The sequence below is a fragment of the Brachionichthys hirsutus genome, chromosome 5 (assembly GCF_040956055.1).
Source record: "Brachionichthys hirsutus isolate HB-005 chromosome 5, CSIRO-AGI_Bhir_v1, whole genome shotgun sequence".
NCBI classification, from domain to species: Eukaryota; Metazoa; Chordata; class Actinopteri; order Lophiiformes; family Brachionichthyidae; genus Brachionichthys; species Brachionichthys hirsutus.
This window is the reverse complement of record NC_090901.1, coordinates 5109626-5130289: the sequence shown is the minus strand read 5'-3', so window position 1 is coordinate 5130289 and position 20664 is coordinate 5109626. Positions and strand designations below refer to the sequence as shown.

The following is a 20664-nucleotide window of genomic DNA, read 5'->3' as shown; positions in this document are numbered from 1 at the left end:
GATTATGTGTTGAGGTAAATTGACGTGTTCATTGCAGCGTCGTTTATTCAAAGGTAAAATAAGTTAATTTCCGATGTCTTTAGGGTATTTCTTTCTCGTCTACACTGTTAGCGTTAGCTGCACGAATTATTTCTTACCAATGCCTAGTTAGTTCTTCAGTCTGCAATATTGGATCTATGCTGCTGTTTGTGACTATTGTTGATGCAGTGACAGTTTGTCCTGTTTCTCAGCTGTTTGCGTGAGCCATGGCATCACTATCAGAGGAGGTGTTGCTGGTGGTGAAAAAGGTTCGCCAGAGGAAGCAGGATGGGACCCTTTATCTGATGACTGAGCGTATAGCCTGGGGGCCAGAGGGTAAAGACCGATTCACAGTCAGCCACTTGTATGCTGATATTCGATGTGAGTACTGGTTGCTATCAAAATTTGTATAGTTCCAACATAATATGTTGGAGATATGTGTTCTCAAGATGGGCTTTGTTATATGAACAGGCCAGAAGATTAGTCCGGATGGGAAAGCCAAGATTCAGCTTCAACTGATTCTTCACACCGGCGACAGCACCACGTTCCACTTTTCCAATGAGAACAGTGCGCTAAAAGACAGAGAGGCTGCCAAAGAACTGCTGCAGCAGCTGCTGCCCAAGTTCAAGAAGAAAGCCAACAAGGAGCTGGAGGAGAAAAACAGGTGAGACATTGCTAGTTAATGTAACAAATCTAATTAAAACACTAAAATCAACAATTAATTTATCTATCTGGCTGTCCAAATATAAATATGTGTTTGTTCATCTTTGCAATGAAAATTCAAAAAAGCTTCGATCCAAATCACTGCACGTATATATGTTTACTCACTGCACTCGTGACATGTCAGATGGCAACTACGGTATGTTATAGATGGTATTGTTGGAGCAAAAACCTCCACCACGCAGCTCATTCTCCTCGTAATTGGATTTATGACTGTGATTTTTGGTGAGTGAATTGAATGCATATTTTACGAGATATGATTCTTAGTCCAGATTTTTTTTTGTATCCAGAACGGTATCTGGATCGCTCTCAAAATGCAATGAGATCCAAGTTAGGCTAATACCCATCTTCAGATTCCATCCAGCAGTTTCTCTGTAATCCTGCTAACAAAAAGACAAATGGCGCCAAAAACATAGCCTCCTTGGCGGAGGTACGTGTTAGTTTGGACCAGATCAGGAGAATTGGTCACACCAAATTGTCCGTGAGTGTGCGTGGCTGTTTGTCCTTAATGCGGCCGCGTGATGAGCCGGTGTCTTTTTGGGGGTGTGCACCGCCTCTCACCCGTGACCCGCAAGGCTGGATGAGCGGCTGTAGACGAGATGATTGAGGTCGTCTCCTCCTATGAGAAAATGGAAGGATGGATTGATTGGTGCTTTACAGTGAATCAGTGCGGTTTTCTGAATTAGTCACACAACTAACAATGTCTTGTTATGAAAATTATTTCTGAGGCGTTTGCACACTTTCTTTCTTGCATTCTGCTCTTTGATTCTATCCTTAGAATGCTGCAAGAAGATCCGTTGCTCTTCCAGTTGTACAAAGACCTCGTGGTGAGCCAGGTGATCAGCGCCGATGAGTTCTGGGCCAACCGCCTCGGAGACATTAACACTACAGATTCCTCGCTAAACAACAACAAACAGGAAGTTGGTATATCTGGAGCCTTTCTGGTAAGCATTGGGGGAAACAATCTAATCTTAAGCTTCTTGGTTGAAGGAGAACTTCAGCATTAACAGCCTACTTTCAATAGTTAACAGATTTAACATCATCCTTAATTTCTAGGCTGACATTCGACCTCAGACAGATGGCTGCAACGGTTTGAGGTATAATCTGACAGCGGACATCATTGAATCCATCTTCAGAACGTACCCTGCAGGTAACTGAGCAGGGAGCGTTCATGTTAACATGAAACATGATCCCGAGAAGAAGGCGTGGTCTCTGTTAGTAACACGCAATGCATAAATGCTGTTCTTCAGTGTTTACATGAAATATTGGGCTGAATAAAGTTCTATTAACTTGATTTGTACTTGCAGTGAAGCAGAAGTATAGCGAGAATGTGCCTCATAACCTGACGGAGAAGGAGTTCTGGACCCGCTTTTTTCAGTCCCATTATTTTCACAGAGACCGCATCAACACAGGAACACAGGACATCTTCTCAGAGTGCGCCAAGCAGGATGAAAAGGGTAGGACTTCACAAATCGACTCTCACGTAGAATCTAGAGCATTGTCGGAACGCGTCATTTGTTAAAAATCCCTCTCCACAGATTTGTTTTCATATGTAAAACTAAATGTGTAAATGAATGAATGAAAAAAATGAATGAATGTAAAACTGTTCAATCTGTCTCGTGCAGGTTTAAAGTCTTTGGTGGTTCAAGGAGTGAGGAATCCTTTGGTCAACCTCTTATCACTAGAAGACAAAACATTAGATGAGGTGAGATTTTAGGAGGCGCGGCTCCTTCATCCAAAAAAACCCCTAATTTGTTTTTTATTAGCTTTAATCGTTTGTTTTGCCCTATATCCTCGAGACATGATATTGTCTCTTCTGCAGGGTTATGGAGCTTCCACAACATTACCTTCAACTTCTAATTCGAACAGGACGGTGAGGGAGAGCAGCAATGCCGCCATTATTAAGCGGTTTAACCATCACAGCGCGATGGTGCTGGCGGCAGGCTCACGCAAAGGGTAAAGACGTTTTTTTGAAAAGATGTCCCTTCCTCGGTATCGTAAATTCTTAACGCTGATATTGTTACAGGGAAACACAAACTGACCAAGGCAGTGAGACAAGCAGCACAGATGGGAACTCCAGGGATTCTGACTTCTTCCAGCCTCCTGTAAAGAAGGTATGACGACTGTAGCTTCAAGACCCTTTTCTGGATCGGGTTGAGACTCTCTAGCAATCACTCTTTTCTGGTCTCCTTAGGTTAAATTACACGAAGCCTTGGAGTACGAAGATCTGCAAGGGGGCAACAGACCAAAAACAGTTGCACTAAACCTCAAGAAGTCTGACAGGTACAGTCCCTTCTGAGCCGATTACAGTCTCATAACCTAAAATGTATTGGCATGATTATTGCATTACATATTATTGATTGATTGATTAATGCAAAACAGATGGCTTCCTGCCAGCGATCGCGACCTCTCAAACCAATAACACGGCTGCATGAACTCATCTTCAACTGATGAAATTTGTGCAAGAATGAAATGTCCTTCTCGTTTCATGCATCTCCAGTTGAATTGATGGTGACATGATGTAAATTGACATTTCTCCTTCCCTTTTTTTCCATGTGGGGGGGGGGGGGGTAAGGTATGCTCATGGTCCTGTGCCACTTCAGTCCCAGCACTACAAGACAAGCCAGGATATAATCAACTCTGTCAACTTCATCCGGCATGAGATGATCAATTACAAACCCAACCTCACTCAGGTTCGATCCTAAACACCTCGGGTCTTCATATGAAGATTAAGAATTATATCGTCATGTTTTCAGTTGTCCTCCACCAACACTACTGAGTCTGAACCCTGCCTCCTGTTCCCTTTTGCAGGTAATGTCCAGCACAGCAGCCAGTTCCGCCATTGCTGCTCTTTCTCCGGGTGGCGTCCTCATGCAGCAAGGAGCACAGCAAGCTATAAATCGTAAGTGTTGCACGAAGTCTAGACAGCGTTACTATTTCGCTACACTCTGAAAAGCTGGTGGGCAGTGTGAGCCCATAGTACGTCTACACTGTGTGTGAGGATGTAGAGAGACTACAGGAGAACAGCCAAAAATAACGACTGAAATATTCACAGATAAGGATTTAAATTGGATGCATTTCTCTCCCCCTTTTTCCAGAGATGATACCCAATGAGGCTCAAACAGAGTTGAAGCATCTTTATGCAGCTGCTGGAGAGTTGTTAAGACACTTCTGGTCGTGTTTTCCTGTAAACTCTCAATTTTTGGAGGAGAAGGTGACTCGTATTAATTGTGCTGTAACCGGCTTTTATTACTTTATGTTAGATCAAGTACATACATTTGAGTACTTGCTGATAAAGGACTAATATGAATACTTCCTGCTAACAATAGTTTACTTTGAAACCATTTATTGTTTTTCATCGCTTATATTCTGACTGTAAGAGAATCCATTTTTTAGAATAATGCTGCATCGTCAAATTCTAGAATTCAGTTTAGCTTCTTTTCTTTTGCTGACCCAAGAATCACATCTACCTTAACAAACCTGCAAACGTTTAATTCTAGGTAATGAAAATGAAGTCCAACCTGGAGAAGTTTCAGGTGACTAAGCTTCGGCCGTTTCAGGAGAAACTTCAACGTCAGTACTTGAGTACAAACGTAAGTCTCTCGGCGATTGTTGGCAACACAGCAATTACACTCGGTGCTTCCGACATTAATCTCTCTGACGTTCCCGCAGCTCACAGGACATTTGGAGGAGATGCTGCAGGCCGCCTACAGCAAGTTCGACATTTGGCAAACCCGTCGCATGATGAGGAAAACCTGAGAGCTGTTGTTTGTCAAAGGGAGAATGAGGAGAACAAAAAAAATGAACAAATCGTCGGTGAGGAGAACGCGGATCACACCCTGACGGAACGTGGTTTTTAGGTGGACGCCGCTGCAGCTGTTCAACGGAGACTAAATGTATCTCCGTCACAGATGACTCCACTGTCTTCTCATGTTTGTTTGTGTTTTATCAGTGTTTAGGAGGTCGCTGGCTTTAACGGTTAAATGGATTTTTGTTTATTAAATGGCGCATCATGACCAAATTACAATATAACATCAGAAAGGCACTCAGGACAAGCGGATCGCTGCCGTCACGCAGCCCAAGACTTCCAGGAAATGTCAACGAACGTGAATATAGACATACTGTGCTGTAGACGCGTGCAGGAGTGCGTGCCTCGCTGTCACCGGTCTGTAACGTCTGCTCCTTCTGCACTGGGCACAAGATGACACTGAATTAAAGGGAGACATAATGTTTGATGCAGTGTTTCATTCCATTCACCCTCTCGCTCGGGTTTGTTACTGTAATCTTTTCATGCTACAATCGCATCTCATTTGATCTTCAAGTGTGTGGGGGCTCGAGTGTTTTGCACACCTGCTTCCTGGGGAATCTGGTGGCAGCCGTTGATAACTTCCTCTTTCTGAGGAATTGCCTGATTTACAAATGTGCGCGCTCATATTCAAGTGATTGAATATTTTTTGAGATTGCATTAGCGTTTTGCGTTATTATTTTTTAAACATCTTGTAAGTCTGCTGGATGTTGTTATTGTAAACGGCTGCTAAGTCTCCATCCGGATGAATGTCGGTGCAGCTGGTCAGATTCCCGCGATCCGATCAGCTGATAGCCGACAGCGTTACGCGCGTGACGTCACTGCTTCCGATCAGCTGATAGCCGGCAGCGTGACGCGGATCGACGACTCTCTCCAGCGGGGGGGGGGGGGATTATTCTGCGATGTCAGACCGCGGTTTGAAACGTCCGTGAAGTTTCACCGCGACCATCCGGTGAGTCCAGCTAACGGAGGACAACATCTGTCTTAGCTAGCTAGCTAGCATCTGTGCTGCTTGACTGCTGAACGCGCTGACTCTCCGTCAGATTTATGTCTGCTGGCGTGAACAGAAACGGAGATTAAACACAAACCATGATTCTGTCCAAGCCTTTCGGCGTGTGTGGACGGAGTCAGACGCAGGGTCGGCCGACGGGTCTCGTGATGCAGGCTGCCGTGATCGCCCTGTTGTCCCCTGTTCTGTCCTGCTGTTGTCCCCCCTGTTGTTTCCTGTTGTCCCCTGTTCTTTCCTGCTGTTGTCCCCCTTTCCTGTTGTGCTTTCCTGTTCATCCATCCTTGAACAGTTCGGTTCAAGGATGGATGAGTGTTTTATTTCCGTGCAGTCTTGCGGCCGACATGTCTGGTTATTACAGAACTGGAACCGTCAGTGGTTTCCTTTCTTGTGAGCGTGATCACACGCCTCCGAGGCGCCGTAAAGTGGAGTCATCGCTGACCAATTTGTGGATTCATTAGCGAGAGTCACGGGTTCCACCCGGCACGGCGCTGACAGGCCGGTGGCCCTTGTTGCGTCTCTTTTTCTACGTTTTGCTGACGGCCTCATTCTTTGTGGGGATTCACCAGTGGGAATGGCTCTGATACCAGTTGCACCAGAGAACCGCAGTCATGTGCTGGCCGAGTTCGACCGCCTTGATCCACTTCTGTCTGCTCTCCGATTGGACTCCGGCAGGCTTAAGGTAGGCTCCACCCTCTGGCTGTGTAGTAGAATCACACACACGCATCACTGGACTGGAGGTAGCCGTACATTTATTACACATTTTGTTTTGTTTTTTAAACGTTCCTCTAAAGAGCCTCCCGTGTCTAAATGTGATCCGGTTGTCTCGCAGTGCACCTCACTGGCGGTGTCCAGGAAGTGGCTGGCCTTGGGGACATCAGCAGGAGGATTACACCTGATTCAGAGGGAGGGCTGGAAGCAGAGGCTCATCCTCACTCACAAGGTGACGCGAGATTTAGCAGGAACAAAGTTTCCATGTTCGATCTCTGGATCTGAAACGCAGCATTTGCTTCTCTTCAGGAGGGATCTATCACGCAGGTGTCATGTTGCCCTCATGATGAAGACTTTATCGCTGTTGCAACAAGGTTAGACTCTCTCCGAGAAGTAAAGTAGCGGTTTCATATCTTTCCATTTCTTCCGACCCGTCTCCGCATGTGTTTCCGGTCGTTCCGCTCTAATGGCCGGGGGTTTGTCCCTGCTGCAGTCGGGGTCTGCTGGTGGTGTGGGATCTGCAGCTGGAGCGGCGGGGTCGTCCAGAGAGACTCGCAGTCTCCTGGGAGCACCGAGGTCAGACCATCACGGCACTCTGCTGGGACAACAGCGCACTCCGAGTTTTTGTCGGGGACTTGGGAGGCAAGGTCTCCTACCTCCGTGCAGGATCCTCCAAGCTGGGCAAGGTGATGCCTGCTGGTTAACAATGGGTGAAACGCTTTAGTGCAAAGTGTAGGAACGAAGTCAAATATTCAGAACTGTCGTCATTGTAAAATATATATCCAAATATTTCATTGTTTCCAGTTTGTCCTAACATCCATGGCATCAGGCCGAGGGGTAATTAATCTGATATGGTGATGTTTTTGTCTGCAGGGATCAGCGTTCCTCATCTTCCCGGTTCACACCGTCACCACGGTGGACTCCAGGGTGGTTCAGCTGGGCTACCAGGACGGCCGGCTGCTGGTGTCGTCCCTGAGCCGCTGCTACCTCTGTGACACGGAAAGGTGAGGACCGGCCAGGAAGTCCTGTCCTAGGGGGACAGATTATGGAGACCTCATAGCCTCGGCCGAGGAGGCTATGTTTTTATCTTTCTGTTAGCAACATAACTCAAAAGGTTACAGATGGATCTTGATGGAATTTTCAGGAACGTTTGGGAATGTTACCAGAAACAGATGATCCAGGAGAGATCATGGATTCTGGATCACTTGGTATTTTTTGATAACATTGCAGTAAAGTGAATGCATATATCATCTTATATGATATATGCATTCAATGCACTCGCCAAAAATCACAGTTATTAAGGGGTCATCATGAAAGATGTCATCTGGATCTGATCTAGAATGAGGTCAGGAAGAAATATGACATTTTAGCATCAGCGTTCTCTGACGATCTCGCTTGGGTGTGTTTCTGTCTGTCTGCCTTCAGGGAGAAGTTCTGGCGTGTCGGGAACAAGGAGCGTGATGGGGAGTATGGCGCTTGCTTTTTCCCTCAGAACAGAGGATTATTATTGGGCCAGCCCCCCCTGCTTTACTGTGCCCGACCAGGGTCCAGAATATGGGAGGCCAGTTTCAATGGTGAGGTTCTGAGCACCCATCAGTTCAAGCAGCTGCTGGCCTGCCCTCCTCTCCCTCTCATCACCCACAGGTACGGATTTTTCCTGCTTTTATCTTGTTGTTGTTTTTAATTCTCAACACCTAATTTCCCCCGTTGTCCTGCGTCGCCTGTAGAAATGAGCCACATTACAACCCCGAGCACAAGAGCCCCCAGTCAGTCGCCTTCCCGAGACTAATCTACCTGGGGTCAGGTTTCACATCTTTATTACATACATTTCTTCACACTGTTATTATTACATCATTTATAAATGTTATTACATTTATACAATTTATTCACACAGAGACCAAAACCTGCTGACCTGGACCGACTCCGCTATATATATCTTCACTCCCCAGAATGGACAAGTGCTTCTGTGGACTGAAGTCAAAGGTGTGTTTACTGCCCCCCCCCCCCCCCCCCCCCCCCCGAGTAAAACTAGTAAAGTGATAACAGCAAGGATGAGGTCGAGTCATATTTAACCACCTCGTCCTGTTGTTCCTTTTTGATTCAACGTAATTGTCTTTCCTTTTAGATCTGGTCGATATTGCCGTCCACCGCAACGAGCTGTTCTGTCTCCACGCCAGCGGCTGTCTGTCTCACCTGTCCTTGTTACCCGCTGAGCGCTGCGTGGAGCGCCTGCTGCGGCGGGAGTCCTGGCCTCTGGCCGCTTCCGTCTGCTGTATGTTCCAGGATTCCATCACCACCAGCAGGGTGAGATGGCTGTCGCTGCCGGGCTTGCGTCTCTGTGTGTGTCCACTTTTGTCTGGACTTTATTTGATCTTGAATAGCCTGAACATAAAAATCACAGAAATGTGCAGGAGTCTTTTTTTGACTGAAAACAGTGTGATTCTGTCAGCCGCTAACGGCATGAGCTGGCAGGAGAGTGATGGCAAAGGTCGGAATGTTTTCAACCAGATTTTTCTTGATTAATTAAAGCCTTGCTTATCACCCCGCTTGATTTAGGTCAGGAAGTCCATTTCCATCGACCGCCTTGAACATCTCCGATCCCAGCTCAGCTCTGATTCTCAATCCGAGCTGCTCAGCCAGCTGGACGAAGTCATTTCTAAATTAGAGCCTCTGGACTCGGCCTCCAGCAGCCGTAGAAGCAGCATCTCTTCACATGTAGGTTCAAGTTACCCACTTCCAGAATAATTCCTCAGACAGACACGGCTTCGGGTTTTTCTAACCCATGGCTGCGCACAAACGGGTTCTCTCTTTACCCAGGAGAGTTTCAACATCCTTGACTGTGGGATTTATCGCGTGATCAGCCGCAGAGGGAGTCAGTCAGAGGAGGAGACGAGCTCCCTCATTAACCAGTCGACGTCGCAGGAGGAGTTCAGTTTTGTGCAGGAGGACGATCAGGTGGCTCTTGGTAAGAAGACGCATAAAACGAATGTCCGCTAAAAATATACAAGACTTGTATTAAAAGAGAAAAAGTTGACCTAACTAGTTTCAGGGCTTTTTTTTTTTTTTCCAAGCCGTATTAATAAATATTAAAATACTGATGGAGGCAGCACATTTCAGTGTTCAAACCAGGCAACAAAAAATTGGGAAAGATGTGGGACGTTCAAAAAACACGTGATTTAATAACAAGTAAAGCTACGAAAGGAGGATCTTTGAAAGGCTTGTTTGTAAAACACTCTTATTATGAAGGCTGGCGCTGATTGGTTCTGGAGCGCTGTACCCTTCGTCGGTCCATATGGCCATTGTTTTTATTCTGGCATTACTTTATTAGGAAAATACATTCAAATAAATGGTTTCACGCTGTTTACACCACGTTTCTTGTCTCTTCCTTTCTATCACACGATTATCACCATTTTGGTTCTCTGGCGCTGTGCGGCCTTTAATTTCCATCTTCTCCATAGCGCCGTCTGGCACCGTTGCTCCATCCGCTTGCGTTATGTCCTCCGCCTCTCGTCACTCCTCATCAGCGTTTCCATCCATCTGTGTTTGTCCTCTGGCTCTCGCCCCCGCCTTTATTCAGATCCACAGAGCAGCGAGCGCGTGGAGGCCGAGCGATCCGAGCAAGGCCTGCAGTTCCACCTCCCCATGTCGTTCCGCCCCAAACCCCCCCGCATGGCTCTGCAGGCTGTCAAAGACAGGTGAACAGCCAGAGACACGCGTGTTCTGATTTATGGGATTGAAATACAAACGTGCTGCCGTAACCCATCTTTCAGGCACAGCTGGAGGGGCTTACTTCCCGTTTCCACTGAAGGCTCGCATCTTGTTTTTTCACAGTCACATTCTTTGCGTGGGAGGGTGTGGCATGTTTCATTTCCAAGCTTCACACTCGATCATTTGTCGTGTTTGTAGTTCTCTTATTGATCGCTTGCAGACCCACGTAATGGAATGATTTTCTTTCTTTTCATTCTTTTTTTCCAGTGTTTCTAGTTTTGTTAAGAAGACGACAGAGAAGATCACCACCCTGCAGATGAACTCCGAGCTCAGGCAGCGACCTGAATTCAGAGAGGGCAGCCAGGCTGACGTGACCGTTCCGTACTCAGAGGAAATGGACAGCGAGTAATTTTTGGACCTGACAAACTGGACTGGAATCAGTTTCTGCTAAGAACAAATGCATCTGTTTGTTGTTAATTTAAAAAGATCGGATAAATGAGTCGATTATATCCGTCTTCACAGATCTTATGACGACGTTCCAAACGCAGAGGCCGGCATGCAGGAACTCCGATCAGCCACAGAGCGAGCCATGTGAGTTTCCACTCTGAATAGTTGAGCTTTCTGAAGGTTTACTAACAGAACCTGAACACACAATTCTGTTTATTTACCCGACATCAGCTCCCAAATCCAAGACCCTTCGGTGCTTCTGGATCCCGTCTGCCTGACAAAAACTCTGCTGGAGTGGCTTCCGGTGCTGGAACGGATACTCGGACCCGAAGAACACGAGTCGCCTCCTGCGAGCGATTCACAGGTGGACGGTCCAGGAAAAGGGAGTTGGGAGAGAGACTGTCTGAACTCCAGCTCAGAGCAGCAAGAGGCGATGTCAACGGAGAGCCTTAAAGAGGAAGAGGAGGAGAAGAGAGAAGACATTCCTGAGGTTGGAGAAAATCAGGACCAGTGTGACTACCCTGAAAAGGAGGCGGGGTTTTCCATTGACACCCTTTCAGAGCCTGTTCGAGTAGAGTCTCCTAAGCCCATACCTCCAGACCTGCTGGATCACATCGCCCAGCTGGCGACGCTCTACGCCGAGCTGAGCTGCTTTAGGAAGCAGGAGAAGGAAGCGCTGGGATGCACGACATTCCTGCGGCGCTACTTCTTCCTGCTCGACGAAGAACGCGTGAGGAGAATGTGTCTGCTCTGCCATCAGGACCAGCCGGAGGTGCAGAGCTCCTTCATTGAGGCCATGTTAGGTCAGAGGCGGCGCTCTTTCTGTCAATTTTGTCTTTTTTTTACATTTTGTAAACCAAAAGAGGAATATGTTCAGGTAACCTTCAGACTCGTATAAGCTTCTATTAATTAAAAGGTCAGCCTCTCTCCTCCTCTGTAGAGCTCACTCGGTCCAGTAAGGTGGTGGAGGTGATCCAGAGAGGGGAATTGCTGAGATCGATGCGCAGTCTGAGAGAGCTGCAGCCCTGGAGCCCCCCTCCCCTCCTCGCTCACCTGCACAGGTCAACACACACACACGCACACATCTGTTTCACTCTTAACACATACAAACGCACGTTCATCACAGTAATGATGGGCCTTGATTAAATTCCATCTAGGCTATATGAGAAGCACGGCGAGGCGGCTGTACGACTCTTTTCCCAGTTCTACCCAACGATAACTCCTGCTGATGTCATGACCATGGCTCAGCAGAGGCACTTTCTGGCATACCTGGATAATTTGGTCCAATCACAAACCGAGGAGCACAGGTACATCTTCTGTCGCATCTTTCAATCAAGTAAAAAAAAAAAAAAGGACTCCTTAACTCTGGATTTTGTTTTTTGCCTCCTCTAGGCTGTCATTTTTGCAGTCCCTTCTTGACCCAGAGTCGCTGAGGCAGGATTGGCTCGAGCTGGCACTCACCCACGATGCTCCTCAACGCTATGATACCCTGACCCCCGAGGGGCAGCCCAGGTCTGGTTCTGTTACTATAAAAGGACATGCCTTTGTTTCATTTTTTTTTTTTTTTTGTCAGTTGGTCTGGAAATTGTCTATTATTATTTTGGTTGATTTCTTGACTAAAAATGATGATACTAACGGATGGATGTGAGCTAAACCGTTGCAGTGCCGTGGCTACGTTTCACCACTTGATTGTATATATATCATGGGAACCCTGATTTGTGCTGCAGGTGGCATTCGCACCGTTTCAGCTGGGGTTATGGGCGCCTCCTGTCGCTGCTGACCCGTCTCCCTGCAGACCTGCCCTCCAAGCAGAAGATGGCAGAGACGTGCCGCGGTCGCGGGTGCTGCTTCTTTTGTTCGACTCGACAGACTTGGTGCATTTGATTCTTCGGTAACCTCCTGGATCACGCCTGTGTGCAGGTACTGGACAGGCTACCTTTACCTCTGCTGTGAGCTGCAGCGTCGCTCGGAAGCGTTCTCCACCATCTGTCAGCTGGACGACATCAGTCTGCTGGAGGAACCGGAGGGTAAAATCCTTTTAATAGTTTGAGTTTTTCGCTCGTATTATTTGTGATTTCCATGGAAAAGCGTTTTAGGTGAAGATGGGTCATCTTCCCCATTACTTCTAGCTTAAACATCATTTCTTCTTCATCCTCTTTTGTTTTATTCTGTCAGATTTTAAAATTCTGGTAGCGTGACATCTTTATTTCACACTTTAATTCTACAGACAGTAGAATTATTCTCTCAAGGAATTGTATATTGTGAATGATACAAAAAGGATGCGTTCATCAGATGAACATTTTAACTCACCCGGTGATTTAAAATCTTAACCGCGTCTTATTTTCCAGGCCTTCAGCCCCAGTCGTTGGAGGAGTGGAAGGTCTTGATCCAGTTGTCTCAGCAGTGTACCAGTGGGGGGGACGGCGAGCGGGTCGCTGGTGTGAACGGGAACAGTTGGTCCGACGGCTCAGCGGATTGCGGCAGCAAGATCAGTCCGGAGAGCCTGACCCTGATGCTGGCTCGGTCGGCCGGGCCCGACCGGGCCTTGGCCGTCGTGGAAGACTGCGGGGTGCAGCTGATCCTTTCGCCACAATCCAAGCTGGTGTGTGAGCTGCTGAGAGTCACCGAGACGAGGCAGAGGTGGGTCAGGGTGGCAAGCACCAAACTAAGAACCTCAAGAACGAGGTTTTATATGTCGACGATAGAAACCAACCAAATAATTCTTGTGGCATTTGAAAGGTTTGTAGAGCATGAAAATCCCTGTTTGATATCTTAATATTGAACTAAATTATGTGACCGTATCTTGAAATAACAGCTCATGAGTTTGTCCGTTATTTATTTAATAATAATAAAAAAAAGCCAACTAAAATCTGAGGATGTGCATCCGTGGTGTCTCATGTCTTTCCTTTGGTTTTCATTTTTATTTAGAGCGATGATCCAGACGATGCTGGAGCGCTGCGATCGCTTCCTGTGGTCCCAGCATACCTGATCAAATGTCCCAGCTTCCTCTACCTGATGACGAACGCAATGTCAAACCTCCTCGGTATCTCCTGTTGAAACTGTCGTTTAATTTATGGACTGTGATCATATAAATCTTCCATTTTAAATAAAGGTACTAAATCTTCCGGTATTATCCTCTTCATGTCACATCATTATTCAGATATATGTAGTCTCGCTCCATTAGTGTTATTAATAAATCAGGTTAAATGCTTTTCTTTGCATGAACCGAATATCTATGACAAAATAAATTACTGATATACAGTATGTGTTAAAGATGTTCTGAAAGCAATGCTATATGAAATAAAGCTGTCTGTATGAACCGCTTAGTATTTACCTCTTTAAGAACAAAAGGTTTCAGTCGGCATGACCTGTGAAGTCTGATCAGTTGTCTATATGCAGATGCAATGCAAGACATTGTTTCAATTTGTATTAAAATTATAAAACCAAATTTAATGTATTCGTAGCGTCCAGCTTCATTTACCGGGATTCTTTATTGAGGTTCTGAGCTGAAGTTTAAACTGCTCGCCAACAAGATGTTTGTGTGTAAAAGGGGAAAGCCGGAACACTGGTTCATATCTTTGAAAACAATAATTTTCTACATTTCAGGTCATCGGGGGGGGATTATGGGTAATGTGGGGCAACCGAGATAATGTTAATAACAACGTAATGAAATGGGGAACGATGACTCGTTTGATGGTATCACGCACCTGGATCATCAAAGGGAAGCAGCTGAGGGAAATGGACTCTTGAGTCACAACTTCTAAAGGGATTCATCTGTGACCTTTCTGTCTCACCTGAATGCGTCATCCTCACCCTCGCCTCTTCATCAGTCTTCACTCGCCTGCTAACGTTGCTTGGGATGGTCAGATCTCAGCCGCCTGCGCCTCGTCTATCAGTCCTCTGCTCTTCAATGGATGGGGGGGAATAGTTTCATTTAATTGAAATGATCCCAGAGAGAGACGGGCTTTTCATCATGGGCTTGGAGGGCAGAAATAAATTTGATTTAAGAGGCTCTCCGTTTGAGTCCGCTCAGTGTTTGATGTCTGTTTCTGTCACCAGGACGTCAGATAAGGGGATTCTGCACATACCTGCTGGACCTGCTGGCCCTGCTGCCGGTGTATAAATGGCTGGTCCCAACACAAGCAAATCGGTTGTCTCTCAAGATGAGTCTGAGACACTATGATTAGTTCTCTAAAGCTGTCTGCACGGGGTCTTAACATCGTAGATGGACACGGCACTCATGGTGAGTTTCTGCTTCATTTATTTGAAGTAAATTCACAGAATAACGTGCCGTCCGACGGGTTCCGGTTTCAGGTGTCCAGCTGTCTTCTTGGACTGGCTCTTGTCCTGCTGTCCTTCCCTGAGCAGGCTTCACTGAGCAGACACTCCGACGGCACCTCAGGTAGGACGTCGGCTCGATTATGTCTCGCTCTGTTCGTCTCAGTCTCTCCACGGCACTGCAGAACCTGGACCTGTGGCTGTCGAATCAGATATCCTTATTGCTTGTGTGTTGGCAGTTTTCTGAATTGCCGCCAACACACTTGCATTAGCATTCATAGTTTTATAGGGCAGCTCTATGTTGTGAATTTTGACTCTCCTACCTGTCACTGTCTCTCTGTCTTTCTACTTCTCTCTCTTTCTCTATTTCTCAACCCAGCTGGTCAAGACAAATGGCCGCCCACTAGGTTCTGTCCAAGATTTCTGCCTGTTAAAGGAAGTTTTCCTTGCCTTCGTCGTCAAACTGCTTGCTCTTGTGGGACAAGTTGGCTTCTGTCTTTCCCTTCTGTCTCCTGTAAAGTGGCTTGAGATAACTCTGTGTTACGACCTGGCGCTATAGAAATAAAAACGAATTGAATTGAATTATCACCCACGAGGCAACATGCTGCGGGACCCGGCTGAGCGGATCTAAGCTTTCCTTTGCGATAGTTTCAGGGACTTCATATTTGGGATCTATGTTTGTGAAGGAGGCTCTTCAGAGGGCAATCCAACTGACGGATGCTGCTTACGCCCGAACGAGTGAAAGGTAAGACTTTACTCTTCCTCCAGCTCCATCAGGTCGTGCGCTGATGCTGACGCACGCAACCGCTGTAACGTCACAGGGTGAAGACGTCTCTGTCCGAAGGCGCCCTGAGACCCAGCGACCTGCTGGCTCAGTTCAAACAGGTCGAAGCCACGACCAGGACTCAGATCTGGGCCGCAGAGCTGCTGGACAACACAGTGGAGCTGATCAGAGAGATGGTGTACACTCACACGATGGAGCAGCCCGGCCCTCACGGTACGGAGTAGAAGCACAGCACAGCTACGTCTAACAAACATTTACCCAGGCCTAATTAAAATATGACGTTTAATATCGTGATCCAGTTTTTTTTTATTATCCCGCCAGAGGAGCCTCAAACAGCCCAACTACATCCCGAATTCCTTAACCGTCGCTTCCCCAGTTTGTGTTACTTTATTTGCTTTTATTTTTGCCGTTTCCTCCTCTCCGTTTCTCGTTCTTCCTCGCTCTGTGGATGACGTGTGAACACTACCAGGAGGTAATGAATTGGGTTTAAACCAGCCTGGCTTTTCTGTGTTGTGTTCCCCGTTGTTCTCCAAGAGCTACTGAGTGAAGGAGACATGGAGAACCTGCTGCAGGTGACGGGTTGCTCAGCCGAGCTTCAGAGACCCGTCTGCGGCTCTGGCTGTCTGTTTGAGCGCTACAGATCCATCACCGGAGAGTGCAACAACAAGTTAGTGCTTGTGTGGCACGATGGGCTCCGCTTGTTCAAGTCGATTCTGTGGTTTGGCCAAGCCTCTCTCTTCTTGTCCTTTCTAGACAGCACCCCAGGTGGGGGGCTGCAAACATTCCGTATTCCCGCTGGCTGCCTCCAGAGTACGAGGACGCGTGGGGGACGCCCAGAGGGTGGGACCCGGAGCGCACCTACCACAATGCCTCTCTTCCTCCAGTAAGAGTCCCTTAGCAGCTCTCTGTCTCTCTCTCATCAGCCATCTCATCAGTATTCCAATCTGCAGGTCCGGCTGGTGTCCCAAGAGGTGCTGTTCACTCACAACTACAACATCTCTCTGGATTCCACTCTGTCCCACCTGCTAGTGGAGTGGGGTCAGTGGATAGATCACGACGTGGTGCAGACCCCTCAGAGCCCCAGCACGGCTGCCTTCAGGACGGGGGCAGACTGCTCCCACACTTGCAGTCGGGACACGCCCTGCTTCCCCATACAGGTGCAGCCCAGCATCACCTGCGTCCCACTCTGCTTTGTTTTCCCGTCTACAGCACATATCCTATTTGCTGCTCCACACACACAACGCTCAACACCCGCACACTGATCTTCTGGATGGTAAATGAGAACTTTAAAATTCTTTACCGCTAAGCTTTGCTTCCAAGACATTTTTATATCGTCTTAAAACACGATTGAAGGACTTGGAAGGAGGCAGAGTGATCTTATAAATACTATCATCTACAAAGTGCAGGCAGGGCTAGGCTGTGCTAATGATTAAACAACCAGCGAATTAACCACCGAACCAAGCAGAGATCCAATCTAAAAAACAAAAGAGCCTCTCATTTGTGGTAAATAAATACTACAATGCAGGTTTTTATATTTTTTGTAGTGGCAGGAATCAAAACAACAAAATCTCTTGCACCAAATATTCATCTCCGTCATCATTCTAGATTGTACAGGATTAATCACGTCTATACTGCAGTATATCTTCATATATAGTCTTCCCATGTGTTTCCTGTTGTTAATCGTTTTCTCATTAAGCTCCTTCCTTTACGAGAGCCCCGTCTCATAAATGATAACTCTCCTCAGATCCCTCCGTCCGATCCTCGCTACAACATCCAGAGTTGCATGCCGTTCTTCCGCTCTGCTCCCAGCTGTGTTCCTGGAGGACTGTCTCATCGCCACCGTGAGCAGCTCAATGCAATCACCTCCTTCGTGGATGCCAGTATGGTGTACGGCAGCTCTGCCAGTCTGGCCTCGGTTCTGAGAAACCACTCCTCTCCTCTGGGCTCAACGGCCCTCAACTCCCAGCACACCGACCAGGGGCTGCCTTACATGCCGTACCTGCCACGGCTTCAGGCTCACCTGGATCCCTGCGGCCCCCGAAACGCCACGGCCTCAGGGGCCACAATAGACAGATCCCAACGGCAGGACAACAGCTCGTCCTGCTTTCAGGCTGGTGAGTGACTCCCTGCAATGAGGTATGAGATCTCTGCAGGCTTCAGTGGAGCCATTGTTCATCGCTCAGTCTCCACAGGTGATTCCAGAGCTAATGAGCATCTGGGAATGATTGCGCTGCACACGCTCTTTCTGAGAGAGCACAACCGCCTGGTGAAAGAGCTGCACCTGCTCAACCCTCACTGGAGCCCTGACACCCTCTATCAGGAGGCTCGCAAGCTCATTGGAGCAATTCATCAGGTTTTCCGTCCGGCACCCATTCGCCTTCTCCTATAAGAGCATTCCCAACACTCTGACCGGCTTGCTTTAACGTTCCAGATCCTCACATGGGAGCGCTACCTACCGCGGGTCCTTGGTGGCGACGCCATGTCTCGTCTGATGCCTCCCTACGAGGGCTACGATCCTGAGGTGGATCCCAGCATCGCCAACATCTTTGCGGCGGCTGCCTTTCGTTTCGCCCATGTCACCGTGCAGCCCGTGGTGAGCAGACTGGGGCCGGGATACACCGCTAATTCCCAACACCCCCCGCTGCCTCTGCATCATTCGCTGTTTGCTTCATGGAGGGTTGTACAGGAGGGTAAATAACAATAATAATGTGAAGCACAACACTCGTGCGAGAGGCAACACTCTCACTGCTCCTGTCGCCCGTCCTCCCGGAACACCAGGAGGTATAGACCCAGTGCTGCGGGGTCTGCTGCTGTCTCCGGCCAAGCTGCAGACTCCAGGTCAGATGATGGTGGAGGAGCTGACGGAAAGGTTGTTTCAGGCCCAGGGAGGGCTGCCCCTAGATCTCGGGGCCCTCAACCTCCAGAGGGGCCGGGATCACGGCCTGCGAGGTACCAGCTTGGCACAGGATAGTATCAGTGTGTACTCACTGTCAGCAGTGTCAGTTTATTATATACCATATTTGCTCTAGACTCCTCTTTGTTAGGATAATGGGCGATTTGAGCATGCCAGAGCACAGGGACATTTAATGGAGCATTTTCCAGAGACAGATATTTCAACATTAGAATTATGGTTGGATGAAAGGGGGTGAAACAAGGAGCACAAATAAATCCGCTGCACGCTCTCCTCAGAACACTGAAGGTTTCTTCTTGGTGCCTTGCTTCCCTGTGGTGTGGCACAGCCCTCGATGGCGCAACATAGGAAATAGAACTTAATGAAGCATGATAGGCTTGTCGGCCAAGAGGGCGTTAAAATAAAATAACAATAATCTGTTTCCTTTAAGATGCTTACAGAGAGATCTCACGTCAGTGGCGTCTTGTTAGCAGCTCCTTTGGAGACATCTGAACCTCCTCCTAAAGCTGATCACTATAGACGTCTCTCAAGGACATGAATCTGACACCCCCCCCCCCCCCCCCCCTACCTGTCTCATCTCCCTCCATCAGGATATGGCTCATGGAGAAGCTACTGCAGCCTGTCCGTTCCCACCACCACATCAGAACTGGCTGAAATCCTCAATAATTTCACTCTGGCTGAAAAATTCCAGCTTCTATACGGGACACCTCACAACATTGATGTTTGGGTGGGGGCCATATCCGAGGCCCCCCTGCCCGGCGGTCGAGTCGGGCCGCTTCTCTCCTGCTTGCTGTCAAGACAGTTCAGAGCGTTGAGAGACGGAGACAAGTATGACGACATGTTGCTGTGAAAGTGTGACCATTACGACGCGAGAAGAGAAATCTAAGTCCGCCTCTGTCTGGTTGGTTGGAGGTTTTGGTGGGAGAGGGACGGAGTCTTCACCAGCACCCAGAGGAGACACCTCCAGTCCGTCTCTCTGTCCCGCATCATCTGCGACAACAGCCACATCACTCACGTCCCCGCTGACCCGTTTTCACGCACCGAGAGGTCGGAGGACATGCTGGCTTGCTCTGACCCGCTGATCTCCCGCCTTGACCTCGCCCCGTGGAAAGAACCAACCACAGGTGAGGAAGAAGACATAAATGGAGCCTGTTGTGTTTTACACATCTGTATGGAGCAGTCTGAACTCTCTTCCAGACCCCAGCTGTGGTCCGATACCCAGGATTCAGTGGGGATACCTGCAGCTCTGCAACGCTGACATTCTGTACGCGTGTCACTCCGGCTTCAAGCTGCTGGGATCGTCGTCTGTCCACTGTGATCCAAGCAGCCATCAGTGGAGCCCCGCCCCCCCTACGTGTCAAGGTAACACACCATAACGCTTTTCCATTTTTCATCGGTTTAGTCTCCACTTTTGTATCCTCTCATATCTTCACATCACTTGATGATAGTCGGTCCTGAATGTCAGAAATCATGAGCCTCATTGATTTGTTGTAGATATTAATGAATGCGAGGAGCAGCTTTCTCTCTGCCCACCGGGCCTGGCGTGCTTCAACACACCAGGTTCCTTCGTTTGCTCAGGTCGGTTTGATTGTTTGATGAAATGAGGTGAAAAACACTTTTACTACTATTATGAATGAATATTATAAGCGTCCTTGATTTGTGTGTCTGCCTGCTGATCCAGAACCCTCGCATCTGTCTGCCGTCTCCGTGGCTACTGCGGTGGTCCTCGTGGCCGGGGGGGTGGTCGCTCTGCTGCTGCTGATGCTCTGCTATCGCAGGTAAACCTGGACAGTCTTCACTGAACAATGACCTTTGACTGCAGTGCCAAGATGATTCTGTAATCATTGTACATCCCAAGATTTCAAAACTTAATAAAGAAAATATCTCTCTTGCAGATGTTTCCCCAGGAAAGAGGAGTTAGTCAGTGCTGGATGTTGCCAGGTGAAAAGTTAAAAGAAAAAAACGTTGGTATTTATTTATTTGAAAACTATATTGCTGTTGTCAGCTTTTTCGCATAAGGTGCCATATAAACAAATAACGAGCTTTTAAAAGTCCTTTCAATCCGGAAACCGAGATCTAGTTGGAATGTCTGCTCCTGAAACGGATCTGACCGTGAAGTCCGTCTGAGCGGGATCTGATCCGTCTGCCTGAGCCTCAAACCTGTTACACAACCGTGTGTGTCTCACGGGGGAAAAGGCGTCTCCTGTCAGTGACCTCGATCGAAAGAAAAATCAGCGTCATGCCCTGACAGAAATAAGAGTCTGTGTGTCATCTGC

General features: G+C 47.8%; 3 protein-coding genes across 3 annotated transcripts; all 3 read left to right on the top strand.

Moving 5' to 3' along the window:
- The first annotated feature begins 245 nt into the window (after window positions 1-245).
- On the top strand, window positions 246-4956 carry gtf2h1 (general transcription factor IIH, polypeptide 1). The gene is made up of 14 exons (XM_068739473.1): window positions 246-399; window positions 490-682; window positions 1517-1682; window positions 1795-1888; window positions 2046-2195; window positions 2364-2443; window positions 2561-2694; window positions 2765-2852; window positions 2933-3021; window positions 3314-3431; window positions 3550-3640; window positions 3837-3952; window positions 4239-4331; window positions 4411-4956. The coding sequence occupies exons 1-14, from the start codon at window positions 246-248 to the stop codon at window positions 4495-4497; spliced, it is 1653 nt and encodes a 550-aa protein (XP_068595574.1). The 3' UTR covers window positions 4498-4956.
- Window positions 4957-5478: 522 nt separating this feature from the next.
- hps5 (HPS5 biogenesis of lysosomal organelles complex 2 subunit 2) lies at window positions 5479-13830 on the top strand. The gene is made up of 23 exons (XM_068739461.1): window positions 5479-5495; window positions 6119-6231; window positions 6382-6492; window positions 6570-6634; window positions 6754-6946; window positions 7134-7264; window positions 7686-7904; window positions 7988-8059; window positions 8155-8243; window positions 8386-8564; window positions 8817-8975; window positions 9078-9225; window positions 9838-9955; window positions 10236-10373; window positions 10491-10559; window positions 10647-11218; window positions 11356-11476; window positions 11573-11722; window positions 11808-11927; window positions 12143-12256; window positions 12336-12442; window positions 12764-13055; window positions 13344-13830. The coding sequence occupies exons 2-23, from the start codon at window positions 6124-6126 to the stop codon at window positions 13402-13404; spliced, it is 3336 nt and encodes a 1111-aa protein (XP_068595562.1). The 5' UTR covers window positions 5479-5495; window positions 6119-6123; the 3' UTR covers window positions 13405-13830.
- Window positions 13831-14640: 810 nt separating this feature from the next.
- epx (eosinophil peroxidase) lies at window positions 14641-20341 on the top strand. The gene is given in 18 exon segments (XM_068739466.1): window positions 14641-14658; window positions 14730-14817; window positions 15342-15438; window positions 15515-15690; window positions 16012-16144; window positions 16231-16398; window positions 16400-16634; window positions 17222-17591; window positions 17670-17832; window positions 17834-17874; window positions 17877-18167; window positions 18256-18426; window positions 18979-19216; window positions 19301-19512; window positions 19586-19750; window positions 19883-19966; window positions 20070-20166; window positions 20284-20341. Coding segments are annotated over 18 exon segments (2805 nt in total).
- Window positions 20342-20664: the final 323 nt, after the last annotated feature.